Source organism: Peromyscus leucopus, chromosome 20 (assembly GCF_004664715.2).
Source record: "Peromyscus leucopus breed LL Stock chromosome 20, UCI_PerLeu_2.1, whole genome shotgun sequence".
NCBI lineage: Eukaryota > Metazoa > Chordata > Mammalia > Rodentia > Cricetidae > Peromyscus > Peromyscus leucopus.
In genome coordinates, this window is record NC_051080.1 from 25,526,795 (window position 1) to 25,548,998 (window position 22,204).

The window sequence follows — 22,204 nt, forward strand, 5'->3', positions numbered from 1 at the left end:
ACAGTTTTATCATTTTAATCTTCCTTTTGCAGTTTCTTATACAGATTAAACATCTTTCTACAGAAATGAGCAGAGATATTTTTAACTCTTTTGAAGCTACCGATTATTCTGCTGTTGTTTGCTGATTTTTTACTTAACCCTTACCATATACATGGATATATTACCTATTTCTATTAGATAATCCTACAGTTACATTTCATATATCTGGAAGGATCTATGCACTAGAAGAATTCTGACAAGTGACTATTTTACATCATCTGTCACATACTTGCAGTGGTAACAGATTTTGCTGTATTCATCTCCTTGGGGCACACACCATTTTCACTCCCGTCAACAGCATATGAACAGGGTTATTCCCTTGTGGCCTGCAGTGGGATGTGTACTTGAACTTTGATGTGAGTGAAAAATGACCTCAGCATGGTTTTGCTGATTTTTTTTTAAATCGATGAAATTGAACATTTATCATGTACCCAAGTTATTCCTTTGTTTGCGGCTAATTCTTTTTACATACTTGCCTATGAGAAAAGTCTTCATAACAATGAGATAAATTTTAAAAAATTGTATGAAAATAATTCTAGCTGCTTAGCATTTTCCTTGAATTTTAAAGTAATCTTAAAATTCCACTCTAAGGCTTTGATACCTGAAAGCATGCTAAGAGAAATCTCTGTTTCCTTGAATGAGTACACTAATCTATCAAACTAGGAAATAATTCAAGGAAAGGCAGAGAAAGCCTCAACTCAGCTACAACAGTAGATCTGAGCCACCATTTGTATATGGGGCTGTAATTCAAGCCTAACTAGACTTTCCTATGACACCCATCTAGTCATCTCTTTTGGTTTCCAGTTTCCCCTCAATCTCTCTTCCCCTCCTCATCTCCTGCACAGCGGCAGCACCCTCCACATCCCCCACATCTCTCATAAGAAAAAATACAGCACAGCCACATTTTCGGAACTAGAAATTAGACCCAACATTACAGGTTGCAGGATTCAAGGGAATCCAGCATCTAATTCTCAAACTTGGTATGTAATGATAGATATGATACCACCAAAACGAAGCATCTTCTTTAGATAAAAAGACAAGACTCCGTTTAAAAAAAAAGAGAGTGTATTCGAGCTACAATAAAAGCCTGCCTGGAAACACATACTCACTGGTCTAACACTCGCACAGATGTCGTGGAACTAACCAACTATTACAGATTATATTTAAGCCAGGCATTGTGCAGCCAGACACAAAGACTAGCCCATTATTTAAACCCTCCAGCTCCGTGGCTGCCCATCACTTCCTAATGTCTTCTCTAGCACTCCTCTAAGGTCAACAGTGTTGACTGTTGTGGGAAGTAGAGGAAGCCCTTAGCAAATATGCAAGAAGTGGTTAAGTCCTGAGTGAAGGGGTACTGTTGACATGAACACAACCATGTCAAGGACCCCAGTGCCTCAGATCCATAGGAATAGCAAAGCCTTCCCCAGTTCAGGCTCAGGGAAATGGTAAAGCCTTCCCCTGGTCCATGTGTGGATGTTGACAGTATGTGAAGACAATATAATTGTAACTTCCTCTTCCTAAGTGTTTACAGCCTGAGACTGCTCCCCTATGGAGACCACCCCCCTGCAAAGATTAGCTAAACCTGCCTCCTTGTTCAGTTTAGCTGTATATAAATACACCCATCTCCTCGATTCAGATTTAGAAAATAATAACACTATGTTTCTGAACTGCTGGTGTTTTCCCATATCAATTCAGCTTTTCTGTATGGGTGCCTGTTGTTTCTTCATTCCCTCTTGGCCCATTTAGGTCAATCCCTGAACCCTGCAAGACTGAGGCAGACTGTGCCCCTGGGAATGCATTTTGATTGCATATACTGTCTGTGATTTCTCAGTGTGATGAGCTGGGCTCTGAACTTCATCACCCATTAGATTTTAGGAGACATGAAAATGCTTCTTCCTGCATGAAGATGTCCGCTGTGCAGTTATTTATGGCCCAAACTGGGAGCAAGCAAAGGACTCGATTGTGAGGGGCAAGATCAAATAAAGCATGGAACTCAATACTTCTGTTGCAGTCACAAGGAGTTTGCAAGTCTATTTTCATAAAGTGTGAAATGACTGAAAATACTGGGGGGGGGGGGGAGGCAATGCTTTTCTAACTGCATAGAGGGTCTTTGGCCCTGCCTTCAGCTAGGAGGCTCCTCTACCCGGCCTTCAGCTAGGAGGCTCCTCTACCCGGCCTTCAGCTAGGAGGCTCCTCTGCCCTGCCTTCAGCTAGGAGGCTCCTCTGCCCGGCCTTCAGCTCTGACTCACACGTGGAGCATTTTCAGCAAACCACCAAGCCACTCAGCTATGTCATGGGAACCCAACAAAGCTTTGTCAGTGCTAAAGCTGATGCAGTGATTTCCATTTAAAAAAATCTCATTTACTGTTGGACTGCAAGCTCATCTTTAAAAAAAAAAAAAAATGCATCGAAAGCATTCTCAATTCTATGAAGAAAGAAATTTACAAGCATTCTCAAATCTTATTTAGTGAACACTAAATAAATACATAAATCGAAAATATGCCATTTTAAAATACAATCCAGGAATCTGTCTTATTTCAGTGTTTCCTGCCACAAGTCATACACAGTAAATTATTAAATCTACCTAAGGAAAAGCAAATTGTTTTCATTTTGCAAACCGGCTGCACAAGTTCAGTGGTATCTGCCTGAGGATCCCAGGCCAAACAGAACACTAGTGAAGATGAGAAACCTGAATGTTTAGCAGCATTGGTAGGTGACATTTCCCTGCATACTGTGCATTTTCTGGCCTCCATAGAAAAGCACCTCCACAGGCAGAGGTGAAAGGAAAAAATGTGGGGGGATATGATTGGCAGAACAATGTCCCTCCCAAGACACCCATGTCCTAATCCATGAAACTGTTGAAAAGGAATTAAGACTGCAGGACTGGACTAGGGATTAGCTTTCCTAGCATGCATGAGGCCTGGGTCCATCCCTGTCACTGAAGAAAACACAGTAGTAACAACCAAAGACTAAAGAATAGGAATGAAGACAAAGATCACTAATCAATCACTTGACCATAGGCTAAGGACTTTACCTGGGTTATATGATTATCATCACTGGGGCCTTTAAATATTTTATTATTTGAAACAGGGGTCATATATTCCAAGATGGTCTTGAACTTGCTACACAGCCAAAGTTGACCTTGAACTCTGAACCTCTTGTGTCCAACTCCTGAGTGTTGGGATCACAGACATGTGCCACCATTTCAAATTTACATGGGGGGGACTGAAATAAGAGAGTATGCTAGGCAAGCATTGTATCACCTGAGCCACATCCCCAGCGCACAGAAGGCGCTCTCTCTCTCTCTCGCTCTCTCTCTCTCTCTCTCTCTCTCTCTCTCTCTCTCTCTCTGTGTGTGTGTGTGTGTGTGTGTGTGTGTACATGTGGTGTGTGTATACATGCTTGTATACCCCTGCACATGTGGCCATGAGGGCACGTGAAGAGCAGAGGCTACTGCCAGGCAGGTAATCTTCAATCTCCACCTTAAGCTCTGAGAAAGGATTTCTCACTGAACCCAGAACTCGCTCTCTGACCCAGCTAGGCTAGCAGGCATCCACATCCAGTGATATGCCTGTCTCCATCCCCACAGTGCTGCGTTTCCAGACATGCATCACTGTATCCAGCTTTTCATGTGACTGCTGGGGAGTAAACTCAGGTGTTCATGGTTGTTCAACAGCCATCTCTCCAACATCACCCCCTCCCGAGCCCCAAAAGGAAAGTCAGAGAAGATATAAAGGGACACGCCCTGTTGGTGGCCTTGAAATAGAGGAAGGGCTATAGGCCAGGGACTACAAGGGACTCCAGCAGTGGAGAAAGACAAGGACGTGGCCTTCAACACTGGCCCTGCCAACATTGTCTTTTGATCTTAGTGGAGGCCATGCTAGACTTCTGAGTTATAAAATATGTATGTTGTTTTGACACAACATGGTGGCAATCCATTTTAGCAAGAGGAAACCAACCCGGGGTGAGAGGGGAGAAGACAGGAGAGGAATTGCTACTGTCTGGATGAGAGTGGCTGGTGGGGAACAATTCCATACTGCTTTATGAGCTAACTGAGAAATCTCACTTAGACAGACTGGCACAGCAAAGTTGCGGGTCAGATAGGGAGGCTGGCTGTGGTGTTCCTCAACCTGTGTGAGCTTCATTCTCGGCTGTGGCACTACTTGATAAAGAGGATCCAGAATCTACTGGGAGCCTGAGGGGGACCAGCCATGGCTCAGGGGCCAGCTCAGGGCAACAACACCAGACCCTGCACTGGGTGCCAAGGGCAGCACAGAGGAAATAGGTGGTAACCACCGGTGGTGTGGATGTTTAGCAGGAGGAATCCCACATTCATCCCCCACGCATCTACACCACGGTCCAGTCTTAGAAAAACGAGGATTTAGTTCAGGGCTAAAGACTGCTTCAGCTGTTCCTGGTTAAGACAAGCTGAAAACCAAGGGTGAATGCAAAGCCCCCTGAGACTGCAGCAGCTAGAAGAACTACCCGCACGGGGCCTAATTTCTCACCTACAAAGATAGATGCTGGCTGCTTTGATGCACTGTGTGCTCTAGCGTGGTGAATGCATGACTACAAGCGTCGAATGCTGATGAAACACCTTTGTGCACTGTGAGATGAGAAATGAAGTCCCCCGTTTCAATTATATAAAACACAGGCATAAAATGGAAGACCTAACAGATGCAGTCATGTGATGCTCCAGGTGATACATGGGTTCCACCTTAGCAACTCATGTTCACTGCAGACCCAGGATCAGCTCCCTGAAAACAGTTTGCACAACAGTAGCTTTTCCAACTCTCCCTTCTCCCCAAAGTCACTGAGAAAGACATAGCATGAACGGCATGGAACAAACCGGGAGGATGTGGTTTAAGTGCCGGCTCCTTCGGTTTCTGGATGCTCAGCATATGTCCACCTTCAATCACATGAAGAGAAATCCTAGGAACCCTCACAAGCTGTTCTGAGCACAGGATGAGGTTGCTGCTTGGGAAGGTTCTTCTCAACTCACAAATGATAGACACAGTCAATGTGATTACAGCAGCTGCCATCACACTGTATGTCCGAAAAGACTAGAGCTGATCAGCTACACTGTGAGGACCAGGTTCTTCATGCAATAAACAGGAGCATCATATGTACTGTGGGAGGTCCAAGATGATAGGCGTGCACCTTGTTACACAAAGCCAGTACTTGAGACGTTCAGTCAGTGGGAGCTGTAAGTGTGGTGACCAACAGTGTTTCCATATTAGATAATTCTATGAAATTTTACAGCAGGCATTTTCAAAGAACATTTTAGAGCAACATAGTCAGAAATCTTAAAGATTCCATTACCCTGTGTGTACATACCAACAGAAATAGCATTGTCAAGAGTCAAGCTGCTTGAAGTGATACACAGAGTTTTGACTGAAAAGCATAATGGGTCACCTTTCTTCCTTTCCATAATTACACGAGAGACTGGCTAAGTACATACCACCACACACATTAAAGAAACATTATGTACAAGTATTAGGAAAAGATAGAGAGACACCATCCTCCAAGCCCTACCACATGCTAGGCACTACAGAGGGTACACCAGAGCACTCTCCCACTCACATAAAAAGCCTGCTGGGTAGGCTTCATCACACCCGTTTGACCAGGCAATGCACCTGCAGTAACCCAAGATCTGAAGGCATGGATACACGCCCCTAAACCTGGACTTTTCCTCCCAGTTCACCCCAGTTCTGAGTGGGAAATGCATGCCTTGTCTTCTGTCTGCATCCTTTGACACTGTTCCTTGAACTGGTCTCTAAAGCATAAAGAAAGACTATGCTTCTGGAAAGAAGGAGCACAAAATCGACTCCACCCATGCCAGCTAAAGGTCTGGAAAGGAAAGGCAATGCCGAAAGTGGCGTGTGTGCAGCTGGAATTCCCACGGCCACCTCCCGGGCCCCTTACCTTGAAGGAGGCATGCTGCTCCATGTGCCGCAGCAGCTGTGGCTTCTGGGCTGCTGTGTAGTCGCACACTGTGCACTTGAACTGTTTCCCTGGAAAGAAGCGGAGGACAAGGTGAGCGAGGCCAGGCTGGCAGCTCCCGCACATCACGGGGCCAGTACACAGAGGAAGAGCAGATTCTCAGGAGATCAAGAGCCAGGATGATCAGTTGTCAGCAAGTAGGAGCAGGAAGGAGCCCACCACTGAAGGAAGAGAGGGGCCAGCTTCACCCAGGGAAGCTCTGAGCGGTAACTAACATTGGAGCACACTTCTACAGGAAGAGAAAAGGTATGGCCAGCCACCTAGAGAGAGAAGGGCACTGAGAAAACAAACAGAGGTGTTCAAGAGAGACAGAGATAGAGACAGAGACAGAGAGACACTGATCAGCAAAATGGGCCACAGCATGGTCAGAAACATGAAACAGCAGCATCTTCCTTCTGGAACCAGAAGTATGCAGTCTACAGGAAGTTCAGAGCTAACCTGGAAAGAGGGAAGCCAGAACATTGAGGATCCAGAGCATCTCAATGAAGATGAGGTCCTGAGCATCAGATCAGTCTACAGAAAGATGCTCTACACGGAGAAAGATCACTGTGCAAACCCCCCATGCTGTGGGAAAGCCAACAGCATGCCTTCAGCAGTGCCACAGACAATCTCAGAGAAAATCATTGTCTTAGCAATGTATAAATATTCAACAATCGGGTGAATGGTGTACGTGTCAAAACAAGGAAATGGATATGAGGAACACATTACACGTCTCCGGATGAGAGTAAACAAAATCTCCATTTGCCATCACACAAATATGTAACCAAACAGAAGTATGACCTCCTATCTGCAGTGGTAAATGGTCCTAATAGTGCCAGCATTATGGGAACATAGCTACTGCCCCTGCCGCGTGGATCCCAAGCAATCCTTGCTCCTCTGGAAAGCGCCACACTGCTACTTCAGACCAGACAGGTAAGACTCTCTGCAGCTGCATCCCTATATTCCCCTGCTCTGCAATCCTGAAGTCAAAGCAAACCAGGGAAAGGCACACGTGGCCTTGACTCCTGTTCTTACAAAGGTAACCACTAGGTCGGGCCAATGACAGATGCTGCTCCTGGTTTTACTATCTGAGATTCTGTTGACATTCTATGACCTGAAAACCTTATTCTTTGGTACGACATCACCACCACCTTCGTGTGTGTCTCTGACTAGTCACTGAGTATCTTGGTGACAGTACCCATGTCCATCATTCTCTATAAACTGATGCCCCATAGCCCACATTCTGATGCATCATTGCACATGACTGTTCTCCACAGTTCTGGCACACATGTGATGCCCAAATATATACCTCTGACTCAGTCCTCTTCCCTCAACCCAGCGTTTAAGAAGTCACCTATTATCTTAGTCACTGTTCTATTGCTGTAAAGAGACACCATGACAAGGCAACTCCTATAACGGAAAACATTTAATTGGATGTGGCTTACAGTTTCAGAGCTTTAGTCCATTATCATCATGGTGGGGAGCACGGTGGTATGCAGTCAGACATGGTGCTGGAGAAGTAGCTGAGAGTTCTGTATCTAGATCCATAGGCAGCAGGAAGAGAGAGCAACAGACCTGGCATGGGCTTTTGAAACCTTAAAGCCCAGTCCTAGTGACACACTCCAACTAGGCCACACCTAATTCTCTTCAAATAGTACCCTTCCCTGAGGACTATGCATTCAAATATATAAATACTTATTCAAATCACCACATTCCATTCCCTGGACACCATAGGCTTGTAGCCATACCATAATACAAAAATGCATTCACAACAACTTCAAAAGTCCCCATAGTCTTTCACAGTCTCAATACACCTTCAAAGTCCAAAGTCCCTTCTTTGTTCATGGAAATCTAACTATAATCCCCTGTAAAATCAAAATAAAAAGGAAGATCACATACTTCCAATATAAAATGCCACATGATATATATTACTATTCCAAGAAGGAGGTAAAGGAGCACAGTAAAGAAATACTATAATACCAAAGCAAGAACAAAAACCACCAGGACAATCTACAAACTCTGCATCTCCATATCCAATGTCACAACACTCTTCAGATCTCCAACTATTGCCAGCTTTGTTGACTGCAACCCACTTCTCTCTCTTGGGCTGGTTCCATTCCCTGTTAGCAGCTGTCTTTGGCAGGTACCCCACACCTCTGACATCTCCAACATCTTGGGGTCTCCAACACAATCCAGGATTCACTCTCACAGCTTCACATAATGGCCTCTCTGGACTTCCATGCAAGAACACTGCTGACACAAAGCTGGCCTCAGGAGCTTTCCTTAGCCATGGTAGGGGGTGGGGGTAAGATTCAACAACCCTTTTCTTGTGTGTCCTTGACTCTAAAGACAGAACTACATGGCCAAAGCTGCCAAGTTCTGCTGCTTGCTAGGAATGGATCTTGGTCCCCTCATTCAAATACATTTTTATCAGCTTTCTGTTTTGATGGTTTCCTTCACTGCTTAAGCTTTTCCGTAATTCTTTTTAACTTGTTGGAAGCTTAGCTGGATAGGGTCTTGCCCTGAGTTCACTGCCCCCTTTATTCCATCAGCATTAGGCTTCTCTTTCAATTTTCTACTTCCTTGAGCCCTGGACTTGGCTCCAACATTACATTTCCTGCTACTCCTTTTCTCCTTAAACTAAATATTTTGTATTTTCCCTTGCTCAGCTTCCTTGTTTTCATTATATATCTGCATAAGTGTTATCACTAATGACTACACAACACAGTCAATATAAGTCTGACTTGAAATCTCTATCAATGCCATTCATCAAAAACTCGTCAATTTAGCCTCAGGCAGACTTTTGAACAAGGGCAGAAAGCACCACATTCTTCACGAAAAAAATATCACAAGAACAGTCTCTAGGCCACTGGCTAATCTTCTTCCCCTCTGAAACCTCTTGAGCTGAGCCATCATAATTTACACTGCTCTCAGCATGACTGTCTTCCATGTTCCTACTAGGATGACCCATTATGCCCTACTTAAAGTGTTCAACTGCTTTGTTAATCCAAAGTTCCAAAGTCCACATTCTACCAACAAACAGCATGGTCAGGCCTAGTATAGCAATACCCCAGTCCCTGGCACCAACTTCTGTCTTAGGTGCTGTTCTATTGCTGTGAAGAGACACCATAACTCTTATAAAAGAAAGCATTTAATTGGGCTTTTCTTACAGTTTCAGAAGTTTAGTTCACTATTCTTATTACAGAGAGCATGGTAGCATGAAGGGATACATAATGCTAGAGAAGTAGCTGAGAGTTCTACATCTGGATCTGCAAGAGAGAGTGACACTGGGCCTGACACGGGCTTTTGATACCTCAAAGCTGACCCCCATTGACACACTTCCTACAACAAAGCCACACCTCTTAATTCCTTTCAAATAGCACCACTCCCTGATGACTAGACATTCAAATACATGAGCCTTTGGGAGCCATTCTTATTGAAACTACCATAACCATCTATTGGACTGACCACTTACCTGCCCCAGTGTCCTAAGCTGGACTAATTATCATCCTCAGCCAGTAGGTTCCATGTCTAGACATCCCAGCATTACCCATGTCACCCAAGTCTAATGCCTGGTAGTTTCTTCAGATCTATGAACTTATATGTTATGGTTTGGATGTGAAGTGCCCCTACAGACATACATGTTTAAACATTTAACCCCCTACTGGTGGTGCAGTTTTAGAAGGTTACAGAACATTAGCCATACAAAGTGGGGTCATACATGGAGGTTTGCACCTGGACTCTACTTCCTGTCTAGACTTTTGTTTCCAGATCAACCCAGATGTGAACAGACTTCTACCACAGCTACAGCCATTCCCACCACCACATCACTCCTTCCACCCATGCCTCACAAAACATCATTCCACTGCAGTTTGCCTCCCCCCTGCTCACTGTAACTGCCTGCTCACAGGCTGGGCTGCTATCACCTGCCATGTCCCTTTCATCTCAGCAACCCAGTGTCTGAGTGTATGCATACTTGAACGTTTTTTGTGAACCTTATTAAGTGGAAATAGGCAAGAAACAAATAAGAAAGCTTTTATATTTTACACAGGCAACACCTTGATGAGAGCAGCAAAAAGAAACAAATGGTTCAAGAATATTAATGCTAGGTTATACATCTCTTTATATGTATGGACTCTAAATTCTAGATCCCCCCCCCTGTGTGTGTGTGTGTGTGTGTGTGTGTGTGTGTGTGTGTGTGTGTATGTGAATTTCACACAAGCTAGAGTCATCAGAGGAAGGAGCCTCAGTTGAGGAAATGCCTCAGTGAGATCCAGCTCTAAGGCATTTCCCCATTTAGTGATAAATGGGGGAGGGCTCAGCCCATGGTGGGTGGTGCTATCCCTGCGCTGCTGGCTCTGGGTTCTATAAGAAGGTGGGCTGAGCAAGCCAGTAAGCAGCTCCCCTCCATGGCCTCTGGGATCCTGCTCTGTTTGAGTTCCTGTCCTGACTTCCTTCAGTGATGAACAGCAATGCTGAAGTGTAAACCTAATAACCCATCTCCTCCCCAACTTGCTTTTTGGTCATGGTGTTTTGTTGCAGCAATAAAAACCCTAACTAAGACAGTATGTATATATATACACATATACACATAGGCTTATATGTATTGTGTGTAATTTTAGGCTTTGCTGTTGTTCTTGCTAGCCTCCCAGAGTGTCTTAATTATTTTTCTATTGCTGTGATAAAACACCATGACTGAAAGCATTTATTTTGCCTTATGATTTCAGAGGTTTAGAATCCACAATAGTGGAACAAAGGAATAGCTGAGACCTTATATCTTGCCCCACAAACCATGAGACAAAAAGAGAGAATACTAGGAATTGTTTGAGTCTTTTGAAACCTCAAACCATACCTTCAGTGACACATCTCCTCCAAAGTCACACCTCTCAATCCTTCCCAAACAGCTCCACCAACTAGGGACCAACTATTTCAATATATGAGCCTAATGAGGGTCATTTTCATTCAAGCCATGACACAGAGGTTGAAGGCAAGTCTTTATTGCTGAAGACACTATGCACTCTAGACAAAAGAACTGGAGGACCCTAGATGGATCAGATTTGAAGACCTTTACCCTAAGGACTAGCTTGCATAATATTGGAAAGTGCTATGCAAGTTTCCAAGAGATAGAAGCAACTACTACTCCTAAGTAGCTATGAACAACAAGGATAATTATCATGCTGAGTAACATTTAAGGTGCAGCAGTGGCACCCACAGCTTGGAGGTAACCAACAGCTCTCCAATTGGACTGATGGCCCACTCAGCATAAGGAAATCATATCTGATATTGAAAACCTAGTCAACTACCCACTAGTGAGGCCATGGATCTTACAGGAAGACTATATTGCCACTTTATTAAAGCCAACATAATTCTTAACTACATTTTAAATACTGAGTATTATACCCACAGATAAAGTTTAGCTCGAGTTACTGATCAAAGAAACTTCAGTTTGCAACAGAAACCATTAAAGAAGTCTACAACAGATCAAAATGTAGAGAATAAGTAATTGTGGGGTTTCCAACTCCAATTGACACGTCTACAACACAGTTCTTGCACCTAGGGTTCAGGGAACATTGAGGGAGAGTGCCTGGGCCAGGAAAGCTGCTATGAGAATATGTCTCCTAGAAATGATAGAGAAGTTTTACCCATGATACCTCAACAATATGGGCACCTAAACAAGACCTGAATGAATACAATACCACCAGACATGCTTACATTGAAAAGGGAAATCTAATGAGGCCGTAGCCATAAACAAAAAAAAACTCCAGGCAACTGAGGACTGCTGAGAGAGGGAAAATTAGCCTTGCCCAGAGATGAGCCATCTAGTTGGTTATCCAATACCAAACAGCCATCTCTGAAAGAGTATACATATGGGCAATACTAAACAAACTGAGCAGGTTGTATTTATATATTTAGGGATGTGCATGTGTGTACAAAGTAGGAGGATGGGGGCACTTCATGGGAATGACTGGAGAGAAGAAAAAGAGGGAGAAAAGTGATGTAACTATATTTTCATTTAAAAGACAAAAAATACTATTAAAAGGAAAGAAAAAGAAGCTTTGAAAGAAAGAAATGGAATGACCTCCTAGCACCCAAGGCTCTGAATCATATAAAAAAAAAAGTGAGTGGTTCAAAAAGACCATCCCTACCCAGGCAACCCAGCCAGGCAATAGAAACAGCCCAATCCAACAGGCATGAGAGAGCACTTAACACAATTTTTTGTTGCCTAATTAAAACTATTGAATGCAGATTTACGACTAGTCATAAAGAAGCAATTTCCAGACTTATCAGGCCACTTCCGGCAAGAGATTCCTAAGAATAACAAGGAAAGTGGACAGTAGCCTAGTGTTTCTTGGGGTTAAAATGACCTCACAGGGCTGGCCGATGACCATCACACAGCTGTATGTGCATACAAACCACACTACAGTGCAGACAGCCTCACTCAGAACCCAAGCTTTGCATTGTCTTAGAGAATTCCAGGGAAGTGGGCAGCAGGTGGGCAGCTGGGTCACCACCAAGTAGCATGGTGGCCCCTGTGGAGAAGAGTCTCCCACTGGGTCCGCTGCGTGTACTAGTCTCATCTCTCAGGGGCTTACTTTCAGGTGCTTATTAGTCCTGTGCCTCAGCCATCCTTGTAGGGGACAGGAGTTAGTGTCTCATGTTTTCTATTGGGGCCTCTGATTAGCAGGGAAGAATGATCCCAGGACGACAGAGCGTGAACTGGTCACTTCTCCTGCCACCTTTTTCTTAGGTGGTCCTTTCTAATAGACAACCACTCTGGGATATAGGCCACATTCATGTGTGAGAGGTACTGACCACCATGATGTCACCTCTTTTGGCCCTCACTAGATGAAATGATTGTCTGTGCTTGGAGACAGAATGCACCAGGGTCCGAGACAGGGCATTTCTTGCTCCAGTTCGTGACCTAGAAAGCTACTTCGGTTGTGACTGGTTTGTCATTCATAAACTGATAATACTTCCTGCACCCCTGGTTTGAGTGCCCAGTGGGACCATACACACCCAGTCGTAGGGCTGCTAAAAGATGCCTAGGAATTCAGTGAATAGAACTAGAAGGAAAAGTGGACGAAAAGGAAAAAAATCAACCTTCCTTGGCTGAAAAAAGTGGCCAACTAGTCTGCACCAGGAGGGGGCAGAGGAGGAGGGACTAAGGGAGAAAACAACAGAGAGACAGAGGGAGAGACAGAGACAGAGACAGAGGGAGAAACAGAGGAAGAGGGAGAGGGAGAGGGGAGAATCAGAAGGAAATGAAGGAAGCCAAGAGGGGCGAGGTGGATAATGCAGGTAGCAATGTGGCAGCTATGTTCAGTCACTCATCAAGCTTCATGAAACAGTCACTGTGTGCCAGAGACAAGAGGGAGTAAGGCAATGGCGCTGGTACCTTCTGGGGCACATCACATAAATGAACTAGCAGGGAGGCCAATAAATCACTGTAACATGTGACCAAGAACTATGACTGCCATAGAGTGCTAAGCATGGAAGGGGGTGGTTAGGAGGGGGTGAGGCCCTGGAGCTGCTTTATCAGGAAGGCCCCAGTGGTGATGTGATGTAGTTGATAGGGATGTATGAATGACTAAGGAGGAAGAAACAGCTTTGAGGAGAGAAATAGCCACTGTCTCTGTAGACCCAAAGAACTTTCACAATAAACCACTGTCTGTCTGGCTTCTCAAAAAAGTCTGTCCAAAGGCCAAAAGTTCTAGTACAGGCAGCCACTGAGCCAGTGAGGGAACACATGAATGCAAACCAACAAGACTCCAGCAAGAGAGCGAACAAGAGAACATGACTGCAGACCTTCTCAAGAGAGAATGACGTCAGATTTAGCCCACCAATAGATAATCCTTACAAAAGCAAAACCAAATCTCTTTAACAGGTGCTACGTAAGCTTTATGAAGTGTAGGTCATTTGCTCTGTATAGTACTTGCTCAATTTTATGAGTTGTCAGATAAATACAAATTATAACACAGAAGACTTGATATCTATTGTTAATCACTTTTCATAACACATAGTGCTAAAAATGAAAGATTTAAGATATTAGACTCCCAAGTCTCTGGTAAAAGTATTTAAAGAGTAAAACAGTGGTTAATGCTCAGGCACACAACAACACAGCTGCTCTGGTGGCTGCGAGTGTCCTAAGAAGGGGTCGAATAAAGGAAAGAAATGCATGGAAAAGAAAGGCCCATACACAAAGGTTACAACAAGAGAAGGAAGGAAAACAAAGAATTAATAGACTGTCCAAAGTTAAGGAGACGGTTCAGCGAGTCACCACATTACTACAACTGCTAAACTAGTTACCTATGGGCTGTACCACTACCAAGAGTGATCACAATATCAAAGTGTCATCGTAACTATATAATAAAATCCATATGATCCATTTGCCTATGACAAAGGCAGATAGTGACTAGAAGTCCCTCCAGGGGGCAGAACTGTGGGACGACACTAAGGAGGTGGTTTCTGTGATTTAAGCTGTCCGTGTTCTAACAGGAAAGAATCCTGGCACTTCAGCATCCTCCTAGGTAGGTTATAATGACCTCCCCACCACACAAGGTACAAAGGCAGGTCTGACACTGAGAAACAAAAAATGGTGCCAATGGCTCCTGAAGCTGAAGATTCAGAGAAGTTCCTATTTCTCTGAACTCCAGACTGGCTGCTTCCTGATTTGGCAATTTTGTCTGGGAGTGACAGTTTGAATGAAAATGAATACTCTACAGGCTTATAGCTAGCGACACTATTGGGAGGTGTGGCCTTATTGGAGTAGGTGTGGTTTTGTTGTAGGAAGTGTGACACTGGGCTTTGAGGTTTCAGATGCTCAAGCCAGGCCCAGTGTGGTTCACTGTCTCTTCCTGCTCCCTGTGGATACAGATGTAGAATTCTCAGCTACCTCTCCAGCACCATGTCTGCCTGCATGCCACCATGACTATAATGGACTAAACCTCTGAAACTGTAAGCCGGCCCCAGTTAAATGTTTTTCTTTATAAGAGTTGCCATGGCCATGGTGTCTTTTTACAGCAATAAAACCCTAAGACATCTGGTTAGGTGTCTTAGATCCCTAATTCCCCAGAAAGAGACAGGAGCTCAATTTATGTTTAGTCTCAGTTATTGTCCTCTGAAGCGAGATTTAATTTTTATAAACAGTCAGAAATCTTCTGAGCATGTCTTTCCTAGAAGAAGGATGACAGAAAGCTAAGACAACCCTTGTTTGGAGGAGCGCAGCACAGAAAGTCCTCGGGTTCTGCAGTACTGGACCCTTGAAGGATTGTGGCAACAAAGCCTTCCTAACTACAAACTGCAGGATTTACAGTCTTATTACTTAGGAAATTTTCCTTCATTGACTTCATGGCCCAAATGTTAAAATGTCAAAACCATGACAACCTGGATGAATCTCACAAAGGACTAAGCCCCTCCAAAACATACACTGTATAAATCCAATGATAGAAAACTCAAAGACAGGTAAATGTCAAAGAAAGTGGGAGAAGTCAGAGGCAGTTGCCTTAAGACAGGGGGACTTTGAGAAGGCTGCTAAATTCCGTTCCTTGTCCTTGACTGTGGTGACCTCTTCTATTTCCTCATCTAATAGGAGCTCCTGGCTCAACCTTTGAATAATGGGTGGATGACTACTCAAGGCTTCTGACTCAAGCCTGGGAACCAGACACTGTCTAAATTCAAGTGTTGCCAGACAGTGGGAGAAATAGAGTCCAGTGATCCTCAGCTCCACCCTTGCTCAGGCCTTAACTGGAGACAATTAGTTGACCCAATGGTGATGGAATAGGGAGAGATTTACAGTAGGGGAAGATGAACTGGGGCCACCGATTGCCCTGCCCCAGCTTATATAAAAAGGTCCCGTGGACCTCAAGGAGTCACTGCCCATGGACTGTCTGTTGTAGAAAACACAGCAAGTATACAGGTAGTTGTGGGGAGCCAGCAGAGCATCCACCTCCAGGCTGTAGCAGGAAGTTATATGGAAGTAGAAGCTGAAGCACAGAAACAGGGTGGTCCACAGGGGAGGGGAACTCGGAGCCCCAAGTCCTGCTCTTATAGCTACTCAAGGTCACCATGAAGAACACCTGTTGCTGTCTTTGTTCTTTACCACCCCCACAGCAGTTCCATCAGTTTCTCTGGGGCTAGTTACAGCTACTCAGCTACTTTAAATAGGGTTCTATATACAAATAATACAATGGCCAAAGAACCTTCAGCCATCTCATTTGGATTCCGGCATTTGGACTCAATCTGGACACAAAGCCACAGCAATGGGAGATTCCTTTGGATTGAAAGCAATGTGTTTGCAATGTCTGTTAAGTAAACATCATTGCCAGACCAAACTTCACATACACCTTAGACTTGAAGGGATACTGATGTGCTTAGAGAAGGAATTTCCATAAACCTAAACTGTTATTAGCAAAACATACCTACAGGCATAATGTAGAAATGTCTCATGACTGTTTATTGAGTCTTACTGAAAAAGGTGATTTTTGCATAAGTAAAGTTTTATCAGTTTTTGGACAAGTTACTTCATACTTTTTTCAGAAAAGTAGTGTTCGCCATTTTCCTACAGTGACCCTGATATCCTCTATGGCACCGTGCCCTATGGTCAAGAGACAGTGGATTTGGTTGTCCCTTGGTGATGTACACTCAACTATAAGAACTCACTCTTGCCGGGTACAGTTAAGGGGTACTGTGATTTTCAGAATGCTGGCATGTAGAGGAACAGGGACAAGGCCCACATACTTGGTATAAGCCCACTACCCCAAGGCAGCAGGCCAACAATGCCCCACACCCACCACAAAGGCAGCCAGTTCCCAATACCCAGAACCCACACATGATTTTATACTGAGAGAAAAGGAGTCTGCAGATGTGGCTAGGTAAAGCATCTCAAGTTGGAGTCAGTCCTGGATTATGTAGAGTCTAAGGGCATCTGAAGAAGCAGGCGTGAGGATTAGAGGCAGAAAACAGATGTGAGGAAGCAGGAACAGACTGAAGGACACTGGACTGCTGGCTCTCAAGACAGAGGGGCTCCTAAAACAAAGGGTACAAAGTCTGTGAACTACAAAGGAAGCAACAGACTTCTGTCCCCCCAAGAGTTTGACGAAGGAGTACATCTGTGCTGATACCAGGATCACAGACTGTGGGGTTCCAGAGGCATGATGTCATCAGCCCACCACAGCTCTATGCCACAAAATCGTTAGCCATTTGTTAGAGCAGCAGAGGAAATACAACTCTCAGAATGTGCTAAAACACATCTGCTCCAGGCTGCAGAGCAGGAAGCGTGGGGGACCTTTTCTCTGAGTGCATTTCTGGTTAACCTAAGACAAAAGGGAGAGAGAGAGAGAGAGAGAGAGAGAGAGAGAGAGAGAGAGAGAGAGAGAGGAGAGAGAGAGAGAGAGAGAGAGAGAGAGAGAGAGAGAGAGAGAGAGAGAGAGAATACCTAGTGAATCAGTGAGTTTAACTAGGGCAGGCAGTTACTTACATGAATCTGGGCAATTATGGACAGATACACCCCAGAAGCTCTCCCTGAAATGGCTAACCATTTAATCATCCTCAGGGAGGGGCAGGGCTGAATACACTTTGTAAAACTCATGTGTTCTTACCCCATTTACCATAGAATGTCAGTGGGCCCAGTCTTGTAAGAGCTTCCTGCAGGTAATCACGGCTACTGCTTCAAAACACTAATAGTTATGTCGTGCCAGAAGGATAGAGTGCTCCACGACCTTTCACCTGTTCTTCCTTCTTGCTTCCAGGAGGCCAGCCACATAAAGGATGCCACCTACAGCAAGGAGAGCATCCTGCAGGGAACATCACTGGCACTTTGCTGCTGGAGTCTTGCAGAGCCATAGCTCATGGTTGAGCATCTGCAGTAATTTGTGCAATGGCAAACCAGAACAGAAATAGCTACAGCAACCAAAATATGGTGTGAGACGTCTCTGGCTTTAGAAGCTGAACTTCAAGCAACTGCAGACTTAGTCTGCTGATGACTCTGTAATTAGTGCATCAGTTTTTATGCAAGGAGGAACAGTTTTTAATGCAGGGAGGAACAGATCAGCAGGGGGCAATGGTACAGAACCAAATAAAGGGACAGGAAAGAGCAGGGCACCGGGACTGTACTGGAGTGGCAAACCCTGTGCCAAGCATCAATCTACACAAAAACCCTACCTCACTTAATTTGAGACCTCAATCTGCATATCGGGCTGTCAAGTAAGCTCATGGGCACATACTGTGCAGTAGCCTCAATTATTCTTCAGAGCTGTGGGTCAGATAAGTCTGACAGAAAGAGCTTCATATGGACCCAAACAGAGTGCACATATGAAATGATACTCTTGGGCTGCGGCATGAGTCCCTTTGCCCCCCACCATGGAGGCACCAGCCCACAAAGACACATGGGTCTTCGGTATCTATTGCCTGCCCCAGTCCCACCTTTCCTCTTAGCCTTCTTTCTAATGTAGAAGAGGAAGGACGGATGAGATCAGGATACAGTCCCACTGACACTGACCGCTTGCTTGGGTGCCATGTTCTTGTGCCCTGCTTCTTGAATTTGACAGTTCTGAGAGCTCAGAGCCATTGATGGACTTGACTCCAGAGTGATTCTACCATTCTGCTTTCTCTTAGAGGACAAAAAAGAAAGGGAAGGGAAGGCAAAAAAAAAAAAAAAGAAAAAGAAAAAGAAAATCCTGGCATCATCTGGAACATTCCAACCAATCAGCAGCTATGAGAGCTCTTATTATGAAGTGAAAAGGGAAGAAAAGTTACTTTCTGAACTCAGCTGATTCCCAAATTCAACTCGACTTGTCTAATTATTACACAGGGGCTTGAAGCCTGAAAAATGCCTCGATAAATCTTACCAGAAAAGTTCTTCCTGAGTGGGTAAGGCATGGTTGAATTAAAGGAAGTAAAGACTCTAAGGAATCAACCCACATCTTAACGAACCATGTGTTTCATGATGAAAGGACTCTTGTTTGATTATGTAATAGAAAAGCACCATGGGATCCATCCTCCTGCATCAGCTGTGGGTGAACAAAATTAAGGGAGACCCTCCAGACTCTACATCATGTGTATCGTTGTAAAAGGCCGAAGTGTATGTGTGGTCCAAGAGTTTCCCCCTAAATTCTTGTATCCTGTGGACTGATGAGGCCACTAACAGATCAATTTCTGACTTTGTACACACTGGCAGGCAAACCTTTAGAAGGAAAACCTTCACCCAGACTGGCCTATCCATTCTTTGTCACAGTAATAAGCTCCTGTGGGAAAGGGAAATGCAATAAACAGGGATATATCACTTTAAATAAGCCAATAAATGTGAAAAATTAGATTCACACGCAGGTGGAAGAAAGGGTGATGACTCACTATCTTTTTTACTTCATTAAAAGATGCCCAAGAAGATTCATTTAATAGTGAGTTCCTCGACCATGTTTTAAAATACCTAGCTCACAATCACCTGATTTAACACAATTATCTAGGATGAAATGGTGAGGACATAACTGGCATTTCTTGAGCAGGGCTGTAGCATACCCTCTATGCAAGGCCCTTCACATTTTGTTGTGCACTTATTCGCACTACAAAAAGGGAAGACCAAAATCTCTACTGCGGGGAGGGAGCACTCCAGTATGGGGAGGGCAGAATGTACTTAATAGGCCTAACGATAAGAAGACCTACCTGTGTGTCTGGGAGACAGGAGTCAGAGAGGGCAAGAAGAGATGAGGGAGAGAAAAGATGGGTGAGCCCCAAGGGCCATACAGGCCCCACAAAGAACGGACTCAGAATGTGCACACCTGTATCGGAGGCAGGACTCTGGACCCCTGGGTACAGATGTGGCCTCTGTTTCAATAGGGTTACCGGCTGCTGGATGGAAAACAGACCCCAGGCCAAAGGGCAGAAATGCATGAGCCTCGAAGAGGCCACTGCATGCCCTGAAAAATGAGGATGGCGAGGACAATTCTTCTCCCCTGGGCTCACGCCGACAATTAAATGAACTATGGTCTCTCATCGGCTCTGAGATACATATTTTTCATATCTTACCTGTGAAACTGAAATGTGTCTAAATCCAAGAATGATTTACAACAGCTTTTAACCATCGAGAGAGTCCACACTGCACATGCTATACACATGGCCTACTGCTCATGTCATGGCTTCAGTTAGGTAACATGAGCTTTTGGTATGTGCATGCAGTTTGATGAGCAAAATGTCTTCAAAATACTCCGCTTGAGGGGGGAGGAACGCAGCTCAGTAGCGGAACGCTTCTTCATTCCCCAGCACCACCAAAAACCTTTTATTTGGATTATCATACACAGTCTTGGGTTTTAGTGTGGTATTTTCAAACAAAGTATGGGTTTATTTTAATGGTTAATCTGAAGAAAAGTCATCAAAACTATTTCAAATCAATGTTTACTTTGTAATGGATGGTTTTTGTGCCCCACCATAATTAAAGACAGAACTGTGGGGCATAAACACGACAGAAGCACATTTATACCTCTGAGGGAGGACCACGATGCTGTGTCTTCCTGCAAAGTAACAAGCTGCATAGAGCAGCATGCAGCAGACAGAGCTGAGTCACCACAGGCCACTGGCCCATAAACAAAAGAGTGGACCACCACAACCCGAATGCTTCAGCTGAAAGCGGAACTCCCAAAGCCCACAGATAAAAATGTCAGCACGTCCAGGTGATGAGGCCAATAAACAAACACCTTTCCAGAGGCCCAGAGAGTGTCAGGAACTAAACTAGCAGATTACATGTGGCAGCTTTGGAGAACTTTCTGGAGATGGGGTTGGTTATCATCAGTGCACCTGAAGGTATGGGCAATGACCTGGGTGAACAGCAGCCTGGGATGCTATCTGCTTGGTCAGACTCAAGCAGAGGAGCTGGGTTCAAACAGGAGCACATTTTAGGAAAATCACCAAATCTGTGCTCTATTTTCTTTTTACATTTGCCTGAAAAAGTCCAATAAAACAAATATGATGTATTAAAAAAAAAAAGAATGGAGGCAAGACAAGACAGTGCTGTAGACAAAAAAAAGGCGCTGTGAGCTGTGGAGTAATAGGTGAATTCTGGATCACATGGGGAAGAACATGACAACTTGCTAATGGGTCTTTTCTGAGTGAGAGAACAAGACTATCCAAAATGACCTGGTTTCTCACCAGAGCAGCTGAAAATGGGCAGCCACTCACTAATGCTGGGTATAGCAGAGGTCAGCAGCCTAAGGCCCATAGCAACTCCACACTGCTTCCTGCTTTTACATATCTGGGTGTTAAGAACAGAGGTTTTGTTGTTATTGTTGATGTTTTGTGTTGTTTTTTAATGTTTTCAATTAGGTTTGTAAAAACAAAAACAAAAGATGAAAATGTGGCACAAACTGTATGTGATACTAAAAACCAAAAATATTTACTATCTTGTTACACTGTCTGGCTACCCCTGGCTCATAGAAAACAGTGTATGTGGAGGAAGAGCCGGAAATGGTATTGAACAATGGAATGTGGGGGACATCTAAGGGTCATCTAGACATCTACAAGCAGACATGCAGTGGGCAAGTAAGCAGGGCCCACTTTCTATGGAAAGCATAGAAGGACCTTCCTGCATGGAAAGCCTTCACATAAGGAGCATTCAGAGCTTGCAGGAAGAAGCATGTAAACATAAAGCACAGTGGCCTTACCGAAGCATGAGAAGCACTGCACAGCAGAGTATAGGGAGCCCCAGTTTAATAATACAGAAACATAGAAGTCACCTGCTCTAGTCACCCTGCAAGGAATGGGCAAACAATATTCAAAGCTAGGCTCTTAGCTCTACCTACTTGGCGTGGTTTCTCAAGCAAAGAACTTAATTCTCCCTCATCAGATAATATGCTGTAGACTAAATAAATGGCCACTGCAGACTTTCAAGTAGTGTTGACTGCTAGATATAATAAAGTCCCTATATGGTTAAAAACTGACAGTTTTATCTGGACACTCAGAATACCAGTAAGGACCACAGGTACTGGCCAGGTCAGAACTCACTACACTCTGGTCAAATGGCTCATGGGATGAGCCAGGGACGGAAGCAAGGATGGTTTCATGACTAACATATCATGATCAAGAGATAATAATCTAATGAAATACCCCAGAAATCTCTTACAAAACCAAAATAGAATAGAATCGTATGTGGTAAAATTAGATGAATTAAAACAGTATCTTTTAAAGCCATGACCTAAAA

The 22,204-nt window shown here is 44.2% G+C and overlaps 1 protein-coding gene across 1 annotated transcript in view; it reads right to left on the bottom strand.

Annotated features, from left to right (window-relative positions):
• Nucleotides 1–22,204, bottom strand: part of Zfat (zinc finger and AT-hook domain containing) — a 178,609-nt gene that overhangs the window by 58,099 nt on the left and 98,306 nt on the right. The window contains 1 exon segment of the mRNA XM_028876000.2: nucleotides 5,965–6,053. Within this exon segment, the coding sequence (XP_028731833.1) occupies nucleotides 5,965–6,053 (89 nt within the window).